The sequence below is a fragment of the Pseudopodoces humilis genome, chromosome 10 (assembly GCF_049639895.1).
Source record: "Pseudopodoces humilis isolate 2021_Gansu_Grassland_sample_001 chromosome 10, ASM4963989v1, whole genome shotgun sequence".
Lineage (NCBI taxonomy): Eukaryota > Metazoa > Chordata > Aves > Passeriformes > Paridae > Pseudopodoces > Pseudopodoces humilis.
The window spans coordinates 22,242,990-22,265,136 of NC_142209.1; the positions used below are offsets into that span (position 1 = coordinate 22,242,990).

The following is a 22,147-nucleotide window of genomic DNA, read 5'->3' on the forward strand; positions in this document are numbered from 1 at the left end:
TTTGCTCTCTTTGATATAAATAACTTAGATGGCGTGTTGGGGGGGAGGGGGGCTGCCCGCCGTGCCCACGCCTGGCACGGGGACAGGGTCCCCAAGGCCACCCCTGCTCAGCGGCAGTGTCAGGGGGCCGGGGGGCCTGGGGCCGCAGGCACGGCAAACACCGCTGGAGTTAAAGTGCTGGGTAACGGCGCGGACAGTGCCCGGGATGGGGACGGGGACAGGGGCTGGCTGCAGGGACAGCCCCGTTGCATGGGGACATGGTAAAAAATACGGTTTCCCAGCAAGATGTGCCTGGTGGCACCATGGGAGCCCACATCAGCGTGCGCTGTCCTGTGCGTGCTCAAGCCTGTGCCATCCCCATGGGCAGAGCACAAGTGTGACAGGTGGCTGTGATCGTGGGACAGCTCAGGGGCTTGGAACAGCAAGGACCACTCCAAGGATCTCCCCCTTCCAAAACCCTGCCTGTGCGCTGGGGAGCAACAGGCTCCCTTTCTCCACCATAGGAAATCCATGATCTCCAGCCTTCCCATCCTTGTCACTGGGGAAACTGAGGCACAGACTAGCATGTTGGAAGGGGTGAGCTGCCCATGGAGTGGGGGCATGAACCAGGTCTGTGCCCCCAGGCTCCTGCTGCCTCCAGTGGGCAGCCCTGCACTGGGCAAAGTGTCTGCCTGCGCCCTGGGCAGCCGGGCGAGGCTGTAGGCTGAGAAATAAATCTTTTAAAATAAGCTTAAAAATATATATCTCTCTATAGATAGTTTCCCTTTGCAATAAATAAAGGTGGGGGTGCCCACCCTAGGCCTTGCCCATGGCACACCAGGGCATAGCTGGCTCTGGGGCTGCCCCCTTATCAGGACAGGGGGCATCAGGGCACCCTGTTGGGGTACCCCAGCTCATGGCCTGGGATGGGTGATCCCAGGAGGAGGTGATGGGGAGCAGGCAGTGACCCCACAGAGGGGGAGCTGGCATGGCACTGAGTCCACCTTGCCAGCAGCTCCAGAAACAGAGGGGGGAGTTAGTGCTTCCATTTCTGGGGGGCAACAAGCCCAGGGCAGGATAACCCCAAGCCCTGGGTGATGGGACACGGCACCAGTGGTACCGCCTCAGGTGAGGGACACGTGGGCACGGCATGGCCTGCACACAGCTTGCATAGAAGTGCCAGCCTGCCCTACCAAGCCCCGGTGCAGGGGGTCCGGTCCTCCTCGGCCAAGACCGCTCCAACAATTAGCAGCATGGCACAAGTGACCCCACTCTGCACCCTCCTGTGCCCACTGGGTGCTGGGGAGATGCTCTGCCCAGGAACCAGCAACCTGCAGGGAGAGAGATTTGGGAGGTCAGTTGGGTCCCTCCACACCCACCTCACACCCCCATGCTGCCATGCACCAGCTCTAGGTAGGGTGTCCCCCCAAGCTCACCTAGCGCCGGGCACCTGTCCCGTGGTGTCCCATGTTCTGCATCTCAAAGGTGTTGGGCACAGCAGTGCCGCTGGTGCTCGGCTCATCCAGGCAGTCCCGCTCGCTGCTGGTGAAGTTGGGGTAGGAGCCAGGCAGTGTGGGGTGCAGGGCCACAGTCACTGAGGCAGTGGCCGTGACGGTGGTGTAGCTGCCGGCGGGACCCTGCAGGTGGGTGCTGTAGGTGGGCAGGGCTGCAGGGGGGGCTGGCCGGGTGCCCGGTGGGCCGGACTGCAGGTGCTCTCGGGGCAGCATGGTGCACGGCTCCCCGAAGGGCAGGGGGGCGGCACGCTGAGGGCCAGAAGCCTCTTTCTTTCCCTGAACCTCCAGGCTGTCCTTGTAGGGCTTCAGGACCTGGAGGGGGAACACAAAGCATGAGGGCCTCCAGTCATATTGAGCATCCCTCTGGCAATAGCACCGGTCCCCATCCCCCAGTTCTATCCGTGAGCCTCTCCCTGGGGATGCAGGGGGGTCAGCAGCGCCACAAAGGGCAGAGACACTCACAGTGATGCGGGGGAAGCTGGGGTCCTTGCCAGCCTCCAGTAGGATGTGTGCCGGGGCAGGGGGCACAATGAAGGGTCCCCGTGGGCTGCCTGGCCCTACGCTCTCTGTGTAGTGCTCCGTGTCAGAGGGCTCAGGGAAGGTGGCAGGCCAGGCTGGAGTGTGCCGGACATACATTCCCCCAGGGCCCAGACACGGGGGTGCTGACTCTGGTGGGGGTAGGCATGGGCCATTATCCACCTGGGATGCCTGGGGAGAGAAGACAGGTCAGAGGGGCCAGGAACAGAGGAGTATGGAGAAGTAGGGAATATGGGTTGATGCAAGGATGGGGATGTGGGTCATACCACGTGAAGCAGGGATGGGATCAGATGGGTCAGGGAGGGATAGGGGAGCTGAGTGTGGAATGAAGCAGGAATGAGATCAGGTAGGTATGGGGGAAGTAGGATATGGGTCAGAGAAAGAATGAGGTAAAAGAGGGATGGTACAGGGCAAGGGATGGATTGAGGTGGGTTCGAGATGAGGCTGGGACTGGACAAGGCAAAGATGAATAGAGGGTGAAAGGTGGGCAGGGAGAGGGGGATGGAGAGATGTGGGTACAGGGTTGGGGAGGACGAGGTAGGATGGAGGGGACTTGTACCTCAGGGGGTGGCCCGATGACAGAGAGCAGGACAGGCAGCAGCACCAGCCCGTTGAGCAGCCCCAGCAGCGTCAGGATGGTCAGCACCGCAAAGAAATACCTGAGGGGGGCAGAGGCACATGGGGTAAGCAGGCACAGCCATCGTGAACCTGTCCCATCCCAAACATGGCTTCCCATGCCACACCCCCTGGCCCTATTGTCTCCCCAGCCTCCAGACAAGATGGAATGGCAGTCCCCAGTAAGGTGTCCTCACCAGCTGCCCCACATCCCCACTGCCAGACAGGGGAGCTGCCACACCCACCATCCCCCACTGCCAAAGCTCTTGCAGGGCAGCAAGTGGCTAGTTTACCTTTCTTCAGTGCTCACCTCATGATGAAATCAAACTCAGAGCCAGCCAGCATGAGGACACCGAGGAGGGTGGAAACAGCACCATCCATCACAGGGGCAAAAGTGTGCTCCAGTGCTGCGGCTGAGCGCACATTCCTGCTCCCTGCAGCTGTCAGGAAGCCCTGTGTGGGATGGAAATGTCATGTGGGGCTGTCCCCGTGTGCCACTCATGATGGGCCACCCAACGGCACATGGCCAAGGGAATGAGGGTGCCAGAGAGTGGGAACTGGGATCAGCCTGTGCTTACCAGGGCCACGTGGACAGTAAACTCCACACCGATGCCCACCGAGGCAATGAGGATAACCACAGGGATGGCGCTCAGCTTGATGCCCATCAGTCCCATGATGCCAAACAATTCCACAGCCATCATGGCCAGGATGGAGACCTGGAAGGTGGTGGGGTCAGTGAGGGATGGCTTTGGCTGTCCCCTCTCCCTGGCAAGCCTGATCCTACTCCACATAGGGCAGCCTCATATCACTGGCCCTTTTCATTCTATTTGGGGTGTCCCTCTGTCCCACCTTCTGGGGGCAGCCCTCACCCAGCTCTGCATAGATGTCACCAAACCCCTGGCCACTACACACACTCCCTTCATAATGGGTTCCCAAATCTCTCCATGTGGGTCCCCCACCAACTGTGACCTCCATATGCATGTTCCAATCACACTCTGCACGGATGTATCCAGGACCCCCTGTTCTCTTCATCAATGACATAACTGATGCCTCCATATAGGAGTCCCCCCACCCACTGCCACCCTCATATGGGCATCCCTTCCCCCCAGGGTGTCCCTGGCCATTCCATCACCCAATTCCCATGAAGCAGGTACCCAGGGCCACTCATCATGATGGGAGAAAAGCTGGGTGCCCCTGACCCCACCCATCAGGACCATCCCCATGCATCAGGGTGCGTACTCACGATGATGCCGGCGGTCCAGGGGTTGAGCAGCAGCAAGGCACAGACGAGGAAGGTGCAGGCCAGCAGGATGCTGATGGCCAGCAGGAACCAGTGCCGCAGGCCGATGTACTGCTCCCAGAAGAGGAAGGGGTAGCCACTGGGGTAGCTCAGCACACCGTGGCGCTGGGCAGCCTCCCGGCAGATGGCCCGTACGCTCTCAATCGCCTCCACAAAGTCAGATGTGCGACGCAGCCCGCTCAGGTAGAAAGGGAACTGGGCGAACTCCAGCGGCTGGGCTGCTGGGACTGGTGAGGAGATCACGGGCAGTGTGAGGGTATGGGCAGTACGGGTGTACAGGCAGCATGAGAGCACCACAGTCACAGCAGCCTGAGTGCAGCCTGGGCAACCCCCGACTGGTACCACAGGTCTGGGGAGTGTGTAGGGAACAGACTGGGGTCAAGGAGGAGGGCAGGGCATTTCTCTGCCTGTAGGATTTTTGTGCATTAGTGGGTTACTCTTTGCAGTGAGATGCTCAAGGGCTGGAGCAGGTGTGTGCTGCTAATGGCAATGCACAGTGAGATGCTCAGGGTGTGGGGTGCAGGAGGATGAGGGTTAAACATGGGGAAGCCAAGGCAGTTTACCAGATGGGGTAAGGGATGTGGGGGGTTTCCCTTCAGGGGAAAAAAGGCCCTGAAGAGTGGGATACTCTGCAGGAGGATGCTGGGGGTAGGGGGGGCCCTGGCAAGTCCACCATGCTCACTCACTTCGCAGGTTCTCGCCCGTGGTGTCGTACTTGTCATGAATCCACTCAGGGGGTGGGGGGTAGAAGTTGGCCTGGGAGGCAGCAAAGCCCAGGGGGTCGTTGCTGGCCCACACAGTCAGGCAGATGTAGAAGGTGTCGGGGGGGATGATGCCATTCTCGTCCACCAGTCGCCGTGTGGTCAGCTACAGGACAGACCAGGAATGGGCATGAGCTGGGCAGCTGGGGCAGAGACATCCCCAGTCCAGTCAGCCCAGCCTTGTCACCACTCACCTGATTGAAGTTGAAGGGCTCCTTCTTGTTGCCAGTCTGGATGAGGAGCTTGTATGCCAGTGCCCCATCCTCGGAGCCATTGCGGTAGCTGTCATGGGTGATGCGCCCAGCCTGCCAGTCCCTGTCAAAGGTGGCCTGGAGCCCTGGGGATGCAGAATCCAGAATGCAGGATAAGCATCCCTGGGGACTCACCACCCTGCACACCACCCCGTGTGACCCCAGGGAGTGTGCTGCCAGAGGGATGGGCACACAGAAACCCCAAGGCTCAGCTTCCAGTGCTGGGCACCTTGGGACCACCCTCCCAGAGTACTGCACAGAAGGGAAGATGGAAAGGCATTCCCAGGCCAGTGGGAAGCATGCAGGCTGGGGAGAGGACTGTCAGGCAGGGAAGGTCATGGAGAAGAGGCATATCCCTCACCTCGCAGCCAGTCCTGGAAGTAATGAAGCCACATTTTAGGCAGGTCGCGGTTGCCCTCCCGCACCACGTACTTGACGGTGCTGAAGGCCTGGTGCAGGCTCAGCAGGGCAGCCTGGGCACCCGGGTAGTGGAAGCCACCCTTAGTGACGATAAACATGTTGTAGAAGGAGAAGTACTTGAACTGGGCTGAGATGAAGGCGTGTGCCTTGGTGTCCCGTGGCACGATGTCAGTCAGGTAGAGGCCATCATGTACCATGGTGGTGCCGTAGAGGCTCAGCCCCAGCAGTGCCAGGAACAGCACCACCACTACCACCTGTGGGGAGAACAGGGGGGTCAGGAGGGGTCCTGTGCCACCCACCCACCTTGAGTGGCACCACCAGGGCTACTACCCCCACCTCACCTTGGTCCGGGTGCGCAGAAGGAGTGGGGCGTACTTCTCCCGGGCAAAATCAGCGAGGCTCCAGCGGCAGAAGGGCAGGGGGACACACTCCCGCCCGCTCTTGGCCTCATCCAGCTGGGACAGCAGATCCCGGGTGGAGCTGGATGGGGCGAAGACCTGCGAGCCCAAGGGGTCGGTGTGGGGCAGGAGGACGGCAGGTGAGGTGCACACCTGGGAGGTGGGTGGTAGGACGGTGACAATGTGGTGGCCCGAGGGGTCACACCGGGTGAAGGCTTGCACAGTGGTGGTGATCTGGGTGCTGGTGGCCACACCGGGGTGCCCATAAGGAGACGGGTGACAGGCATGGTTGTCGTTGGCATCGGCAAGCTCTTGGGGCTGGATCTGGATGACCCGTGAGGAGCAAGGGCTGCATGGAGAGAGTGAAGGAGGAGAGAGAGAGAAGGATGAGTTATTTAGTCACCTTATCTTCTTTACAAGTTCTTTAGGGAACTGTGGGGTCAGACCCATCCCAGCCAGCCAAGTGCTGGTACCTGTAGAAGCAGCAGAGGATGTCGAGCCGGCGCTTCTCCCGGCGGTGCAGGTCCAGGCTCAGGATAGCAGGGAAAACAAAGAGCACCATGGCGAAGTTGAACACAACCACCACTGCAGCCTGCAGGTATTGAGGGACACACATCAGAGCAGGGTCTGGCCATCCCTTCCCAACTCCTGGAAAGGGACTTTGGCCCTACCTGGAGGGAGAAGGCGCGCAGGGCAGGGATGGGCACCAGGGCTGCCATGAAAAAGGCGATCATGTTGCTGACAGAGGTGAGAGCCACACTGGTCCCTGTCCGCTTCAGACACTCACCCGTCCGCTCCTGCAGGGACAGAGAAGGGGTGATGAGAGGGACCATGGGGAGGCAGGAGGCGGCCAAGAAGCCCCTGGGCAGTGCTCAGTGCTCACCTTGAAGGGGATGTGCTGGCTCGTCTCGGTGAAGGCGTGAGCCAACAGGAACATGTCATCCACCCCAATGCCGAGGGCCAGGAAGGGCAGGACCTGCCACAGAGCAGTTGGCATCAGCAGAGGGACACAGCCACCACTTGAGAGCAGACTTGGCCACCCCTGAGCCTTCAGGGTCCCCGTCCACCTCACAGTACTCAGCTCTTCCCCCAGCACATACCTGGGTGGTGGCTGCATTGAAGGAGATGCCCAGCAGTGAGCAGAGCCCCAGACCAGAGGCGACGGAGAGAGCCACAAGCAGGACCCCTGCCAGGCCCACAGCCCCTTGGGACTTGGAGCAGTCCCACCGCAGCATGGTGACACAGGCATAGGCCAGCTGGAAAAGCACAGTGGGTTAGCAGGGACCAGCGGGGAGATGGAGGGATGGCAAAGGACAGAGAGAAGGGGCACACGTACCATGAGGAGGTAGCCCCCAGCCACCCGGATGACACTGACGTCAGAGAAGGACTTCATGATGTCGTTGAGCGTGGTGGTAGAGAAAGCATGGACACTCTGTGTGGCGTTGGGAGGGATGGAGTCCTGTGCCAGCTGCCAGAGGTGCATTCCATTAGAGGAGACAGTACCCCCTGCTCTATGGTACACCCACCCCAGAGCCATTCAGAGTGTCAGCATCACCACTGACACTCCCTAGGGACCCACTGCATCCAAGGAGAGTAGTGCCAGGACCCGTGGCCACATGAAAACCTGGGCACAGAGGGATGCCATGCACAGGCTCACCCCTGCCCAGCCCCGTGTGGGAGCTGTTCCCGGTGCTCACCTCCACGAATTTCCTCTGCCAGGCCTCCAGGATGGCTCCTGCCTTTTCCTCGCTCCAGCTGATATCATGGATCTCATAGTCATCCTTGAAGTGCTCATAGAGCTGCCGGGGACTCATGAGGAGGAACATGGTCTGCAGGGCCTCGGCGCTGGGGGACAGGCACGCACCTCGCTGGGACTGGCTGCAGCGCCCCAGGATGCAGGAATGGGTCCATCCCCCACCCCACGGCACCCATCCCCACCACAGACACCCAGGAGAGGACCCAGGCATCCTGCCTCCTTGCTCTGCCTTGCCCCACAGCACTGCCTTGCTCAGTGGCCCCACACACTCGCCAGCCTCTGAGTCAGCCCCACAGCCCCCCCTGCAGCCGGGGCAGGTTTCTGCCCTGTGCCTGTGGATGCCCACACCACAGTAGCTCTTACCGTAGCAGCTTGCCCTGGGAGTCTTTGGTTGTGCCGCCCAAAATCAGCTCCTGCTGCCAGCGCATGAACTTCCTGGAGAAGCCGTGGCAGCCCCCCGAGAGTTCGGCCGGGATGTCGGGGCTCTGTGGGTGGAGGGAAGCTGTCAGGATTGTGGGGCAGACAGAAGAGCAGTAAGCCCCCACACCCAATCCTGGTCCTCATGGATTGTGACCCACCTGCTGGCTCTGCTTGTTGGGGGCGCTGGGGGGACATTGGGGGTCCCGGGGGTCCAGGCAGGGCCGCTCCATGTAAGCCTGTCCCACCTCTGCCTTGTCTAGCAGCTCTTTGAAGCCTTCCAGGGATGTGAATTGCCCCAGCTCCTCCATCAGCTGCAGAGGGTCCAGGTTGCTCCACTGGATGTCTGGGCGGCCCCTGGCCAGAGAGCAGCACTGGGGTCAGGGGGGATGCCAAAATCCACATGCACTACCATCACCACCACTGCCAACCCATCCTAGGGGTGCTGCAGATGCCCTCAAAGGCAGGATGTGAGGATGCAGACGAGCAGAGTGAGTTCCCGGCACATCCTTTACCCCCTCCCGGGGCCGCCCGCGGAATCCCCCGTGCCCTGTGCGCCACAGCGGGCCATGCCCCGAGTCAAGTAGCGTGCCTGATCCTGTTAGTCCGGGACAAAGCGGGGGGAGCCGGCCCTGCTGCCTGGCCCCGCTTTGTGTGAGCAGTCAGGCCGATTACTGCCCGTGGGCTAACATCTTGATAGAGGGGAGCAGGCAGGCAATAGCTCCTGGCATCCCTTACAACCCTTCCTGCCATTTTCCCCCAAGATGGAGAGTTTGGGGCTCAGCAGAAGTCCTGGGGGTTCAGCACAATACTGGGAGCTGGGCGTGGGCTCTTGGAGCTCCAGCAGCACCGCCCGGGACTTGGGTACCCAGGAAAAGGGTTTTTCCCATTGCCTGCAGATGCTCTGCTCCCTCCACCCCAGCCTGGGGAGCTGGGGGCCAGCTTCCAGCCTCACTCAACTTCTTTTTTAAGACAGAAAGGACACACAAAAAAGCCAATAACCCAGCCCAGCGCTCCAAAGAGGGGAAGAAAAAGCCCCGAGCAAGTGTGGGCTCTGGGGAGAAACACAGCCTAATAATTCATGAAGGCTGGCTGGGCCAGAGCCGGCCGCTCGAGATTCCCACATACCAACCGGAGCTGCTGCTGCTTCCAAAGAGAGACCCTTTTATCTGCTTTCGCTTGCTTCACTGAGCCAGGGCAAATCCTTTTGTCTTTCCATAGATTGCTGCTCTTTGTTCTCCCAGCTCCCGCCCCGCTCACCCCTCGGCGTTAAAAAGGGGGACGAGTCCCCATGGGCTGGCCAGCACTTAGCCGGGGTGCCCGCCCGGGCACTCGGCTGCGAGGAGAGATGAGTCCCAGCGCTGCTCGGGTGCCACCCTGCCCACCATGCACCTCAGTCCCGGAGCGCTGCCCAAGCCGGCAGGCAATGCCACCAGCATCCCATCGGGCACAGCCACCCCAGCCCCCCTTGCTCCTGCTCTCGGCAGTTCCCCAGCCTGGGATGGGGAGAACCTGAGGTCTTGGGGGGGCAAAACCAGCCCCCTAGTCCTGGCTGGGGATGCTGCGGCCCCTTCCCCCTCCTCCCGTCCGCAGCAGCCTGAATAAGGCCACTATTTCATCTATTTGGCAAGGGGCAGCTTTCAGAGCAGCATTAGCATGAGAAAGCACAGGGCTGCGTTTGCTGACAATGCACAAGCCGCCCCAGCTCTCCCGGACAAACACACGCGTAAACAGAAGGAATGTGGGGGAGGCTCCCCTGGCCCAGCCCGGGGTCCCCAGCCCCACCACCGCGGTGCGAGGAGCTGGCTGGGAGTCACTCGCCACCCAGCCCAGGGACTCTGTGCCCTCCACGCAGCCCCGGAATGCGGGTGCCCCCTCGCAACTGTGGCACCCGTGAAGCGCTGCCGGGGGTGGGGGTAGCAGCCTCAAGGACCTGTGTGCGGCACAGCCACTGTCCCCCCGTCCCCATCCCTGGTGGGAGAGCATGGCATGGCAGGGATGGGTTGGGCAGCTCCTGACTGAGGGCTGCAGCCCCCCTGCAGCGGTGCAGCCCTACCTGTGCCACCGAGGCCAGACACGGGAGGACAGGGACCTGTCCCCAGGGTGCTGGCCCAGCGGGAAAGCAATGGTGGTGGGACCAACCTAGGGCTGAGCAGGACAAGCTGCAGCAGCACCGAGGCACCTTGGAGCAGGCAGAGCCAAGCTACAAAGGGAGGTCAAGCACAGCCCCTCGGCAGCATCCCCAGCTCCTGCTCCCACCCATGGCCCCCCACAGACCGGGACAGTTCCCCACACACACTCACGGGAGATAGGCTGATCCTCCCTGCAGCTTGGAGCCTTCCCAGAAACAGTCCAGTGGTGTCAGGATCACACAGGGGAACAGCTTCTCTATCATCTGTTGGAGGAGATGCAAGGGGTCAGCAGGGATGGATCAGACCCCCCAGTCTCCCCCCACCTTGCTGGGCTTCCCAAACCTGCACCTTCCCACATCCAGCCAGCAGTGCCGTCACAGCACCTGGGGCCGACCAGCCCTGTCCCCACCACAAACAATGTCCACTGCCATTCTTTGATGGACTGATCCCGTGGGTGGGACATCCAAGGCCAGCACTTACCCTCTCGATCATGCCGTTCTCGATGATGGGGACACCCGACTTGTAGCAGATCTTGTTCAAATCCCACGATCTGGAAAGGCAGAAGGAGGAGCTGAGAATGGGCATTCCGAACAGGGGACATGGCAAGGGGTGGAGGGATATGCAGTGCACGGCGGGGGTCCCGTCCCCCATCTGGAGCCGGACTCACTTTCCGTACAGTGAGACTTGAACCTTGCTGGCGGCCAAGGCCGCCTCGAGGTGGAGCTGCAGGGCCTCCTGCGTCAGAATGTTATCACCATCCTTCTTCGGGGTCTGGATCAACATCTGGGAGGTGTAGACCGACTCCTCGCCCAGCTTCTCCTTGGTGTAGCGCAGCTCCTGGCTCACCCGGCTGCCCGCTGTGAAGGGAACCATGGTGTGCCCTGTCAGTGCCAGGGCAGGCAGAGCCCCCATCCCACCAATTTGCCCTGCCCATCAGGATGCCCAGGGAATGGGATGGGCAGAATCAAGGCTGTGCAGCATCAGATGGTACTGTGTTAACTCTTAGGGGCTTCTTGGTGTGGGCTTCCCCAATTACTGCATCCTCTGGGTGTTCACACCCAAGGGATCTAAACAGGGACCATCTCAGGACACACTGGACCAGGCACCCCACTTCCAACCAACACTGTACCCAGCCCCAAAGCAGCTTGTTGGCTTTGCTTTTCCCAGAATAAAAACACAGACAGATGGCTGGTGAAGACAGGACCCAACCTGTCCACTTCCACCTGTGCACTGTGGTGGGTGCTGCAGATGCCCAAAACCAGCCCACAAAATAGGAAGCGAATCTGGGGGCACCCCAGCCTAGCCCAGCTCCTCCATGGCATCCCAAGGCAGGCAGGGAATGAGTGTATGGAGAGGCAGGCACCCCTAACTCCCTGCAGGTGTAGGCTGCCCCAGGAGAGGTTTGGGGACATCACTCTTCCCTGCCAAGGCTCTAGGATCTGTCCCCCTTTGGCAGCAGGAGAGCTCTGAGCACAGCAGGGCCATAGTTTCCGGCTGAAGCCACCAACTTCATTTGTGGCTGCCTCGGCGTGGAAGAGGAATCCCCTCCCAGCCAACGTGGCCAGGGCTGGGACCAAACCCTGCATGGTTTTTCACGTGGCTGAGCACCATCCCAGGGACAGCTGTCCCCATCCCCTTCAAATGTGGGGCTCCCATCTCTCCTGGCATAGCAAAGGGGACACGACACACCCTGAAGGAGGGTGGGAGGTGGATCCTGAGACCTCCCCAAGTGCACCACTTGGCTGCCCTGCTCCCAGCCCCCTGCCCAGGGTGGGAGGGATGCTGCTCTGGCACATCTGGGGTGTAGCCCCTGTCCCAGTGCCACCCACTGGGGTACCCCAGGATGCCCAGCGTGGGATGCTTCCCAAGGCAGTGCTGCTGGCAGGGGTGAGGCCAGCTCCTGCCCAGCCCCAGGATAGCGGGGGGAGGTCACGATTCATCTGCACCAGGACGCTCCCTCAGCAAGAGGCGGGGGCCCCGGCGGGCCTGGCCCTCCGCCAGCACCGAGGAGGCCAGAGCGAGACCGCAAATAAGGAGCAGAATCTTCCCTTTTAATGACTTATTATATGGGTTGGTGTTTTGGTTTTTTTTCTTTTCCCTGCTTTTTGGGAACGGGGAGGGCAAAGCATCTTTATTGTTCCTGGCTGGGCCAGGGAGCAGCTGGTGTCCATCAGATGCCAGTTGGGATAGAGGTTGTGCCAGGGACAGGGAGGGGGGGACATGGCCGCGGCTTTTGTGTGTGTGTCAGAGGGGATAGCAGCACCCAGGGCGAGGGGACGAGGACACAGAGAGGGTGGGTGTCTGGGGCGGGGGGGGGGAGCGGGACGCCCATCGTGTTCCCAGCAGGCTGGGAGGTCGGGCAGGAGGTGCGCCAAGCTGCTCTGATCTCAGCCATGCCACCCACGCCGAACCCGGGCGGGAGGTGGGACACAGCGATGAGGGGGTGCCCGACGGCGCTGCTGCTCCCGGGGGATGCATCCTGCTACGCCCTGCCCTGCCGGCATCTCCGCCCAGCACGGCTGCGGGAGGAGCCACACATCTGCAAGCATGGGGAGGGGGCGAGCCCCCCGAAAAATTAAAGAGAGAGAGAGGGGGAAAAAAAAAAAAAAAAAAAAAAAAAAGAGAGAAAATAAAAAGCCGTCCCTTGTAATTAGTGTTAATTTGGAACAGGGCACTGCGAGCCGTCAGCAAGCTTCAAAGGCCGTGAGGAAGCCTCAAATTCCAACACCCTAATTAACCAAAGAGCAACATGAAAAGACAAGGCAGCGCACACAGGGCTGCCAAGGACACTTCAAACGGGCGCGCGCCCGCCGGCCGGCCGGCCCGGGAATGGGGCGAGACACCCCACGCAGCCCCCCGGCCCGGGAGGAGGCTGGGGGGGCACCCCGATACCAACAATGAGCACGTTAATGAGGAACTGTATGTAAATTCTTCCCTTTTTGTTGTTGTTGTTGTTGTGTTGGGTTTTTGTTGTTTTTGTTGTTTTTTTTTTTATTCCAATTAACAAAGGGAGCCCTTGGCTTTTTCATGCAAAGGGCTCTCTGGTTCCAATCAGGCGTCCGGTCCTGCTTGCTAACAGCCTGTTCTGCTCGCCGGCAGGGTTTGGCTTCACTGCCCTGGACCCCCAGCTCCGTCCAAAATCTCACATCAGATCTTGGGGGCAGGACAGTCCCCCCAGGCAGGAGCATCCTCCCTGGGGTTGGACATTGCTCCTTGGTACCACTGCCTGGGGGTTTCACCCTGGGTGGAGGTTGTGGGGTGCAGGCTCAGAGCAGTTCGGGCTGGATGGTGGAAAGGGACCCTGCGCCCACTTGCACTCCAAACACCTGGGGTGCAGAGCAGGCTCCTGCCGTGCCCAAGCAGGGAGAGTGGATGCCAAGGCTGGGACAGGGTCCCTGGCAGTGAGGGTGGCTGCGTGTGCGGCTGCCTCCCACCCAGGGCCATGCCGGGGGAGCCCTCCCCGTAATTACAGCATCCGCCACAAAATTATAGAGCAGGGCCAGAGCCTCCCTGCCCCCTCCCCGGCCACCCTGCCTGAGCCATTGCCCTGCCACTGCTCCCCAAACCCTCCTGGCACAGGACCCACAGCCACCACACTGCAGCCAGCTCACCCGCACATAGTGGGAACCAACTTGTGCCCTCAGCTGCTCCAGCCAAGACAGAGCCTCAGCCTCCATGTTGTCCTCCTGTCCTGGAATGGGTCTGATCCCAGCTCATTCCACATCTCCCCAGGGGTAGCCAGAACCTCCCAGACTGATTTCAGAGGATTTGGGGCCAGATGAGCCCATGCCAGGTCCTGCTGCCCACAGTGCAGTTGCAAAGCCCCCCAGCCCAGGGCTGGCCCCCTTGCAGCCACGCTGCTGGTTATGACAGCAAGGGCACCTCCCACCACGCTTTCCCAGGGCAGGAGGTGAACAAACCCCGTGGTGCCCTGTCTCCAAGCACCCAAGGGTGGGGGGCAGCAGGCTGAGTGTGCCAGGGCAGCGTGTCTGGGTGGCATGGGGAGGGCAGTGGGTCGGGGCAGGCTGCCAGCCCCACACTGAGCCCTCCCTGCCTGGCAAGGGTGAAGGTGGGGGAGGGATGTGGGAGGTGCTGGGGACCACAGGGAGGTACCAGTGTCTCCCCAGGAAACACATGCTGCCAAGACCTCTCTGTCCCATCAGGGTGGGTAGAGGCCATGGTCAACAGCACTGCCACCTCAGTGCAGATGGTACCCAGGCACTGCCAGTGTTGTCACCACTCAGGCGACTTGGGTGGGGCAGGAGGGCAGGCAGGGAGCACTCCTGGGTACACATTCTTGCTTGGCCCCCAAAATCAAGCCCTGTCCTGTTTGGTGTAATGGGGCAAGGGATGTGGCAACAAATGTTGTTGAGTTCCAGATTTGGCTGATGCACAGAGGATGCTGCAGCCCTGAGTCCAGCTCCAGCTGGGCCCACTAGCAAGGGACTTGATGAGCAGCCCCCTTTCTGCAGCACAACATCCCAATGCTAGGGTTGGAAACCGCCACAAAGGCACAGCTGGGAGTGGGGCAAGGTCAGGCTGAGATCCCCTGGGAAAAGCCACCCCATGGGGAACTCCCTTTGCAGCACCACCCTGCTACAAGAGGGGGCCAACACAGACCCAGCGCATCCCACTGGCAGAGATGTCTGCCCTGGCTGCTTAGAGTCCCAGGGGCTTCAGAGGGATGCCAGAAGCATCCCGCGACTCAAGCACTATCCCACATCCCGGTGGGAGGGGGTCCCGAGGCACCGCCCCGAGCATCCCTCGGCTGCAGCTTCCCCGTGCTGAGCGGCGTGCAAGCCGGAGGCCACCTTCAAAGTGTTGTGGGGCGGATTAGCTGGATTAGGGAGGCAGTGAAAGGACCCATGCTGCTCCGGAGGAAGTCTCGCCCAGGGCACACTGAAAGAGCCATTTTTACCTGTCCCGGCCGCTACCGCCAGCCTCGCCAAAAGCCCGGCGGCCCCATCCTGTCAAAACACGTCCTCCCGGCCCCATTCACCCCGCGGCTGGTCCCGGCAAGGGGGGCAGCTGCGTGGCAGATGGGTGCCCCCAGCAGCACGAAGGCACGGACGAGGGCTCGGCGCTGCCCCAGCACCTCCAACTAAACCCAGCCCCACTGAAGGGGCTCCCGACTAAGTCAAGAGGGGCGGCAGAAGACGGGGATGCCTTCAAAAAGCCAGCGGCGGAGGGGCTGAAAGGGCCCGTTTGGGGCCAGCTCCCCAGCCGCCGGCCCCGGCCGAACTCTTTTGTTTAACGGCAAAGCTAAATTAATGTCTTTATTACCCCAAATCGGGGGGCGGCGGTTCCCAGCACAGGGAGGGGGGCAGCCGGGAGCTCGCACCGCCCCGGCCAGCGCCGAGGGGACAGCGCGACCCCCGAAAAAGAGAGAGGGGGGAAAAAAAAGGGGGGGGGGGGAGAGGGGATTCAGTTGGGAACTATTCACCGCTAAGACTCCTGTCAGCATTGACATAAATTTCCACTGGTGTTGGCATTTAGGCATTTGCCATTTCCATATGTATAGGGCTGCCTGTACTAATTATGCTAATCACCCCCTCTGTTGGCTGCTGTGAAAAATGGCCACATTAGGCACTCCACTGCTTGCTAATGTCACTTAATGTGTGGTTGAAACATACATTCATCCCTCTCTGAATGGTGAAATTTTTCCACATTGCTGGCTTCATTCAGGCAAGAAATGAATTTTTTGAACTCAGACCACTTTTCCAGGCCCGAGGGAGAGGCAGATAATAAAACCCTCTTCTTGGGCCCTGGCGCTGCCCCCTCCCAGCCGCCAAATAACATTTAAAACACACAAAAAAAAGAGCCCCTTCCCTAAGTCTGTAGATATGTCCAAGTTAAAAAAAAAAAACAACAAAAAAAAAACCAAAAAAACCAACACTTTCTAGGAAATAAAAATATATATATCTAAGTTGAAAAGCAAAACAAAATGGATAGAGGCAGATAAGCCACAGCCATCTGTAAAGTCTTCCAGTCTCTTTGGGTTAATTAGCAAAATTTTCCAGCCCAAAAAAGCTGACCAAGCTGTCAAGGAAGGGAAAAGGAAGAGCAAGAGGTTTTGCGCCCACCTCCTAAAGATAAATAAATAAAGGTGAACTGCATGGACCCCATCTTCTGGTGGGTGGGGGGCTTCTGGGTGAGCCTCCTTCCCCCCACCCCCCCCCCCCACCTCCCTTCTCGAGAAGAAAGGTTCTTTCAGAGCTAGAGGGGACTTTGGAGCATAGGGGAGAGCCAGGGAGGCAGGTTTTTGGGGTAAGAGGGACCTCAGCACATCATGGCAGCAGCACCCCAGCTGTTCCTCACTCCTCCAAGCCCCTAAGTATGGAGACACAGTGTCCCCACAGATACCCAGACTCTGCAAACAGTGGGGACAGCAGGGTTCTGAAGGAAAAATCCCACCAGGCCAGGCAAGACGGTGCCCAGGCACCCTGGGCTGTCCTTTTCCTTCCTGCAGAATAATACCTGTGTCATCACACCCCACGAGAAATGGGGACCCTCTTCCCCAGGACACCCATCTGGAGGCAGAGCAGGGACATGGCAGTCTAGGATCCACCCCACAGGAGTGAAGCCAGCTCTGGCCAGATCCCAGCAGGCATCCTGCTGCCCCAGACAAACTGCCATTAGAGCCCCCCAACCTGTCAGCACCAGCCACACACAGCCCCTCAGATTCACCCACTCCCTTCTCAGCCCCTGCACAAACATCCCACCCCACAAACCCACCCACTCAGCAACGAGACCACCCACCTCTCCATGTGCCCACCCAGGAACGGCTGTGGCATCCCACTCTCCCCCACTGCTGCTGCCCCACAGCCCTCCACGGGACCCACCCAGCACAGTGGGGACAGGGGCTGGGAAGAGGGGCCACACAGACAGTGGTGAGGGTGTTCAATCCCATCCTCGGCTTCCTGTTGGGGCTTTCCCATTCCCTATGCCCTTCTCTCTGCAAATACAGCTCCCCTCTGTCCTGTCCTGCCCTGCCGTGGGGGGAGCTCCACGCTGCATCCCAGCCCTGTCCTGTTTGCTGAGGAAGTGATGCCCTGTGCCAAGAACTGTTGCAGAGGTCAAGGAAGGACAGAAGCCACTGCCAAGGGGGTTGGGGGTGTATCAACTTTGTGCCCCAAGATGAGAACAAGGGAGCAAATTCCCTTCACCCCCGTAAGATGCATCCTATTTCATCCCATCAGCACATTCGGGGTGTCCATGACCCCTCCAGGAAAGGGACAGGGTCTTCTCCAGGGAGACTCAGCAGCTCTTAGAGAGCGCGACGGCTGTGCGGGGCGCTTGGCTGTTCCGGTTAGGAATTAACCCGGCCTTCCTTTGAACCAGCCCTCAGCACTATAAATCAGGCAGACCCATTCACCACCCAGGGCTCTGCCTGCCCAGAGCTCGCCTCCCCGGCCCCTTGGCCCTAAAGACGCCCTGGGAGAGCCAGGAACAGCTGCCAGGTGTCTAGAGGTAACTCAACACTCGCCGCTAGCCGGGATTTCAAAGCCTCCGAGTGGCTAATTGCTTCGGAGGAGCCTAATTGAACATTTCCACAGTCGAGTCCAATTTATGGGGTGACACAGCCTCCTTCCATCTCCCAAACAGGGATGCAGGTCAGGTGTAACCCCAGAACACCACAAGAACCCCTCAGTCAGCCCCCCCGCTCTAAGGACATTGCCAGAATTGGGACAGGGCACCCTCTGTTTCCCCACACTGGCCGCAGTCACAGCCGAGGCTCCGGAGGACATACCACCATCAGCATGGCCCAAATGCTGACCCCAGTCATAGGGCCAAAGCAGGGCTGCCCACCCTATTTCCCTGTTTGGGGAGGAGGGGGATGGGACATCAGCACCATGCTCCCATGGGAAGCAGCTCCTTTCCCTGCCCGGCTCACCAGGATCCCAGCTCCCAGAGAGCTGAGCTCAGCCTGCAGTGGGGACTGCCTGGCACAGGGTCACACTCGGCTCCTGCAGCGCTGGGGCCTCACCTGGGTGGAGCGGTTTGCGGGCTGGAACATCACCACGCACATCCCTCAGCCAGGCTAGGCAGAGACAGGTGATCGGGTGCAGTCACCAGAGGCTTCCTGGAATCTTAAACCACCCTGCCCCTGAGCTGGGACCCACTGGGCTAGGATGATGGGCCCGGGATGCCCTGCACACACCCCCTGCCCTTTAGAGACCCTACAGCACTGCCTCAGGGCTGGGATGAACCAGTCTCACAAACATCTCCTCACAGACCCAGAGGCGGCAGGGTCCCCAGCACCCTGGGGATCCCAAACACTTGGAATCAAGCTGATGGCATACCAACTTTGCCAGCCAAGGAGCAAGAACTGTGCTGCTTCAGCCTGGAACAGTGGTGCCAGGCTCACTGCAGAGGACACACTCTCCAATCCTGCCACACACAGGAATGTGAGAAAGTAGCAGCTGAGAAAAATCCCAAAGCAGCTTCAAGTGCTCTGCATCCAGCCACGGAGTCTGGGAAATTGTATCCCACTCTCCAGGGGCATCCCAGGCCCTTCTGTCCCCTGATAATGCCCATCCCCACACCAGCAGGATGGGATGCAGTGATCAGGGCTGGGCATATTTGGGGGATGCTTTGATCTCACTAGAAAATGCAGAAGCTGAGGCTGGCGGTGAAGCAAGGACCTACAGATGGTTAAGGCGAAGGGAGGCAGCCCCACAGCTGATACACGAGACTGAAAGTGTCACCGCAAACCTCCCTTCCACATCCTGACCCGTGCATGCCTGCCAGGGACCCCATGGGACTAAAGCCATCTCAGACACATCGTCATTGGTGGTCGCAGGTTGTGCCAACGCCTGAGGACGCTGGGGCTGTGCCACCCAGGAGCAAGGCATGGAGGGGTCTGCCTCAAGTGCACACTCCCAGGGGAAGAACCCTCCCAGGAAGGAGGAGGGGGGGCTTTGAGTAGCACCCCATCCTCAGCCAGGCACCACAGATCCAGAGCAGGGGCTGTGCCCAGACCTCAGTGCACCCATTGCCCAGGAAGGGGCAGGACACCCCACGTCAACAGTGTTTCACCACGGGGTTAAAAAGATATAAAAAATAAATCCAACTCCTGACACTGAAGAGGATGGGAGGCCTTGAGAAAGAGAAGGTTCCTGAGAGAGGCCCCCGGCACCCACATTACAGCCAGACCGCAGTGTGGGGGAAATCCCCCAAGAGCAGCCGCAGTTGCTCCTGGCTGTGCCCGAGCGAGCAGAGAAGCACAGTGGGGCACAGGAAAAGTTGGGTTTGGGCGCTTCCAGCCATCCCCAGGCTTGGCCCCTTCCCCATCCCGCTCTCCACCCTGGTGTGCCACAAGTCCCATTCCCCCTAACAGGAACAACCACAGCCGTTTTCCTGGCCACAGTTCTACAAAACGCTGACTCCTTGCTACCCCAAAAGCACAATAAAAATTCAATGGAGCCGGAGCCACGACCCAGAGTGAGGGAACCACGGAGGGAGCACGTCCCTCCTTCAGCAGCCACAGCTCAGGCGCTGGCTGGACCGGGAGGTATCACTGGATTTCTCTGCTACGTGTTACAGTGGAAAGGGGTGATGGAGACGAGATCTGGGGAGGGGGGACAAACATCCCTGGGGAGTGGGGAGCAGGTGGGAGAGCCGGGCATTCCTGGGCAGGGGTCCGTGTGTGCATCTGTGTGCAAGCAGCCAGAGAGCGCAGAGCTCTTTTTTTTTAAATTAAAAAAAAAAAAAAGAAAAAAAAAAAAAGGAAAAAAAAAGGGGGTGGGAGAGCAAAGTTGCTTCTATTGTTGAACCAAATCCAAGAGTAGCTGAGGACCACACAGGGAGCGGGGCGTGGGGGAGGAGGCAGCGCTCCCGCACAAAGATGGCTGACACCCCTCCGCTGAGCAACATCTGCCCCTGCACAGCACCCCGCGGGGACCCCCGCCCGGGGGATCCCCCCGCCGCGCCCGCCGGCACGGACGGGGGCGCAATTCGGGGTGCTGCCCCCCCGGGGGCCCCCAAAAGCCGAAGGGAGGCGCAGGAAAAAGCAAATCCCAGACCCGTGAAGCAGGGCTGTAGGGATCGGGGAGAGAAAATCCACGCCGGAGTTATTAATAACAAAGGAGGGGGGATCAGCCGCTTCCCCTCGGAAACGGGGATTTGCTCCCGCCTGACCCTGCCCGCGCTCCCGTTCCCCCCGGGCCGGGGTCCCGGGCCGGTACCGGCGGCTCCGCGGCTCCGGCTCTGCCCCGCTGCGGGACTGCGGCCGTCTCCGGGGGTTCTTCCCACCGGGAAGGGGGTGTCCAGCACCAGCCCCGTCGCACGTGTCTGCACCTTCGCGCGGGGACCCCCGTCGGGACACGCGTGGGGGTCCCTCCGCAGCCCAGCGCCGCGCACCCGGGCACGGCGCAGCCCGAGCGGCCGCGCGCAGACGGGACCCCGGCTCGTGGGCACCCGCGGCCCCGGTGGCGGGACGGCCGGCAGCGGCATCCTCATCTTCCTTCTCCCGCCCCGCTCCCGCGCTGTCACCTGCCTCCCGGCCGGCCCCGCACTCCGTGCCGCGCGTGGGGGACAAAGCCACGACCGGGAGCGGGACCGGGACCGTTCCCACGGGTGGCCGAGCCCGCAGGGCCGCGCTTACCTTCCACCCAGAGGTGCTCGATGTCGGTCTCGATGGAGGCCACCCGTAGTCCCACGGCCAGCGCCCCGAACACCAGCAGCCCCACGAAGAGCACCTTCCCGCAGTGCCGCTGGATCCGGCAACCCAGGGCGAAGAGCAGCGCCTGAAAGCGGGCCCGCAGCCACAGCGGGGTCCTCTGGCCCACGGCCCTGCCCTGCGAAGGGGGCGAGGATCGGGTCAGTCCGGGAGAGGAGAGGGGAGAGAGCCCCTGCCCGGGGAAGGGGACCCGCAGCGGAACGGGATGCCCGCCGCCGCCGCACTCGGTTGCGGAGCGGGACCGCGACTGCCGGAGCTTCCCCAAGCCGGGGGACACGGGGGTCCCCGCACCCGCCCCGGGCTCCTCCGCGCTCTCCGATCTCCCGTCCCCGGCCCGCAGTCCCCGCTAGAGCGGGCGACGCTCGCCCCTCACTCACCTCGGGCAACGGCTTGCGGCGGGCGGCGCGGGGCGGCGGCGGCGCGGCGCGGGGGGGCTCGGCCGGCATGGCGGGGCGGCTGGCGGGGCTGGGCACCCCCCGTTATGTGGGGCCGAGCGCGGCGGCGGCCCCCATGCGCGCGGCGGGGCCGTGCCGGTGCCGGTGCCGGTGCGGATGGAGGGCTGTGTGTGCGCCGCCGGCCGCCCGCCGCGCCTCTAAAGGGGAGGCGGGGGCGGGGGGCGCCGGGGCCGCGCCGCCGCCGCCGCTCCCATTGGCCGCCGCCGCCGCGGCAGCGCCCATCGCCGCTGCTAAGCAACGGCGCGCCCGCCGCCGGCGGCCACACACCGCGCTCCCCCCCGCGCCGCTCCGCCCCGCACCGCACCGGCCCCGCCGCGGGGGGGAGCGCGGCGGCGGCGGCACCGCGGCACCGGCACGGCCCGCGCCCGGGGCTGCCCCACACCTCCGGCACCCGCAGCTCCCCACAGATAGCCCCGAGGATGGGCATCCCCCCTGGAAGCGTCCCCGAGGGTGGGTACGCGGCCCCCTCACCCCCTCCGCCACAGCTGTCCCCCCGAGGATGGGCACCCGGTGAAGTAAAGCGTTCCCTACATCCTTCTTCCGCAGCTACCTCGCAAAGCGTAGGCAGCCCCCTGGAGATGCCCTGAGGGATGGGCATCCCTCCTAAGGGTGTCCCAAGGGCAGGGTGTTGTGCACACAGCCTCTCCTTGAGGACGGGACCCCCCCCCGCCCCCCCAACCACCCTCCTTCGTCCAGGCATTCCCCTCTTCCCAGTGCTGGGCAGACCACCCCACCCCCCTCCTCCCCCCAGAGCCACCCCAAGGGCCAGGTATCCCCTCCAGGGCCAGGCATCTTCCCACAGCTATTTCCCAAGAGATAGGCAGCCTTCCTAAAAGTCCGGATATCCCACTGTGGCCATATCAATATCCCTTATAGCTATATCAAGGGGTAGACAGTGCTCTCCCAGAGTCTGTGCATCTCTCTAACAGCC

At 61.4% G+C, this 22,147-nt stretch overlaps 1 protein-coding gene across 1 annotated transcript; it reads right to left on the minus strand.

The window, feature by feature from the left end:
• Nucleotides 1-10: 10 nt before the first annotated feature.
• PTCH2 (patched 2) lies at nt 11-21,207 on the minus strand. The gene is made up of 24 exons (XM_088060305.1): nt 21,139-21,207; nt 20,687-20,879; nt 10,748-10,937; nt 10,561-10,630; nt 10,252-10,343; nt 8,110-8,305; nt 7,895-8,016; nt 7,473-7,620; nt 7,112-7,243; nt 6,876-7,031; nt 6,659-6,751; nt 6,447-6,572; nt 6,249-6,367; nt 5,719-6,124; nt 5,319-5,631; nt 4,901-5,043; nt 4,632-4,812; nt 3,889-4,172; nt 3,224-3,361; nt 2,956-3,098; nt 2,590-2,689; nt 1,956-2,201; nt 1,416-1,805; nt 11-1,310 (listed from the first exon to the last, which is right to left on the minus strand). Exons 1-23 carry the CDS (start codon nt 21,205-21,207, stop codon nt 1,416-1,418), a joined length of 4,050 nt encoding a protein of 1,349 aa, XP_087916431.1. The 3' UTR covers nt 11-1,310.
• Nucleotides 21,208-22,147: the final 940 nt, after the last annotated feature.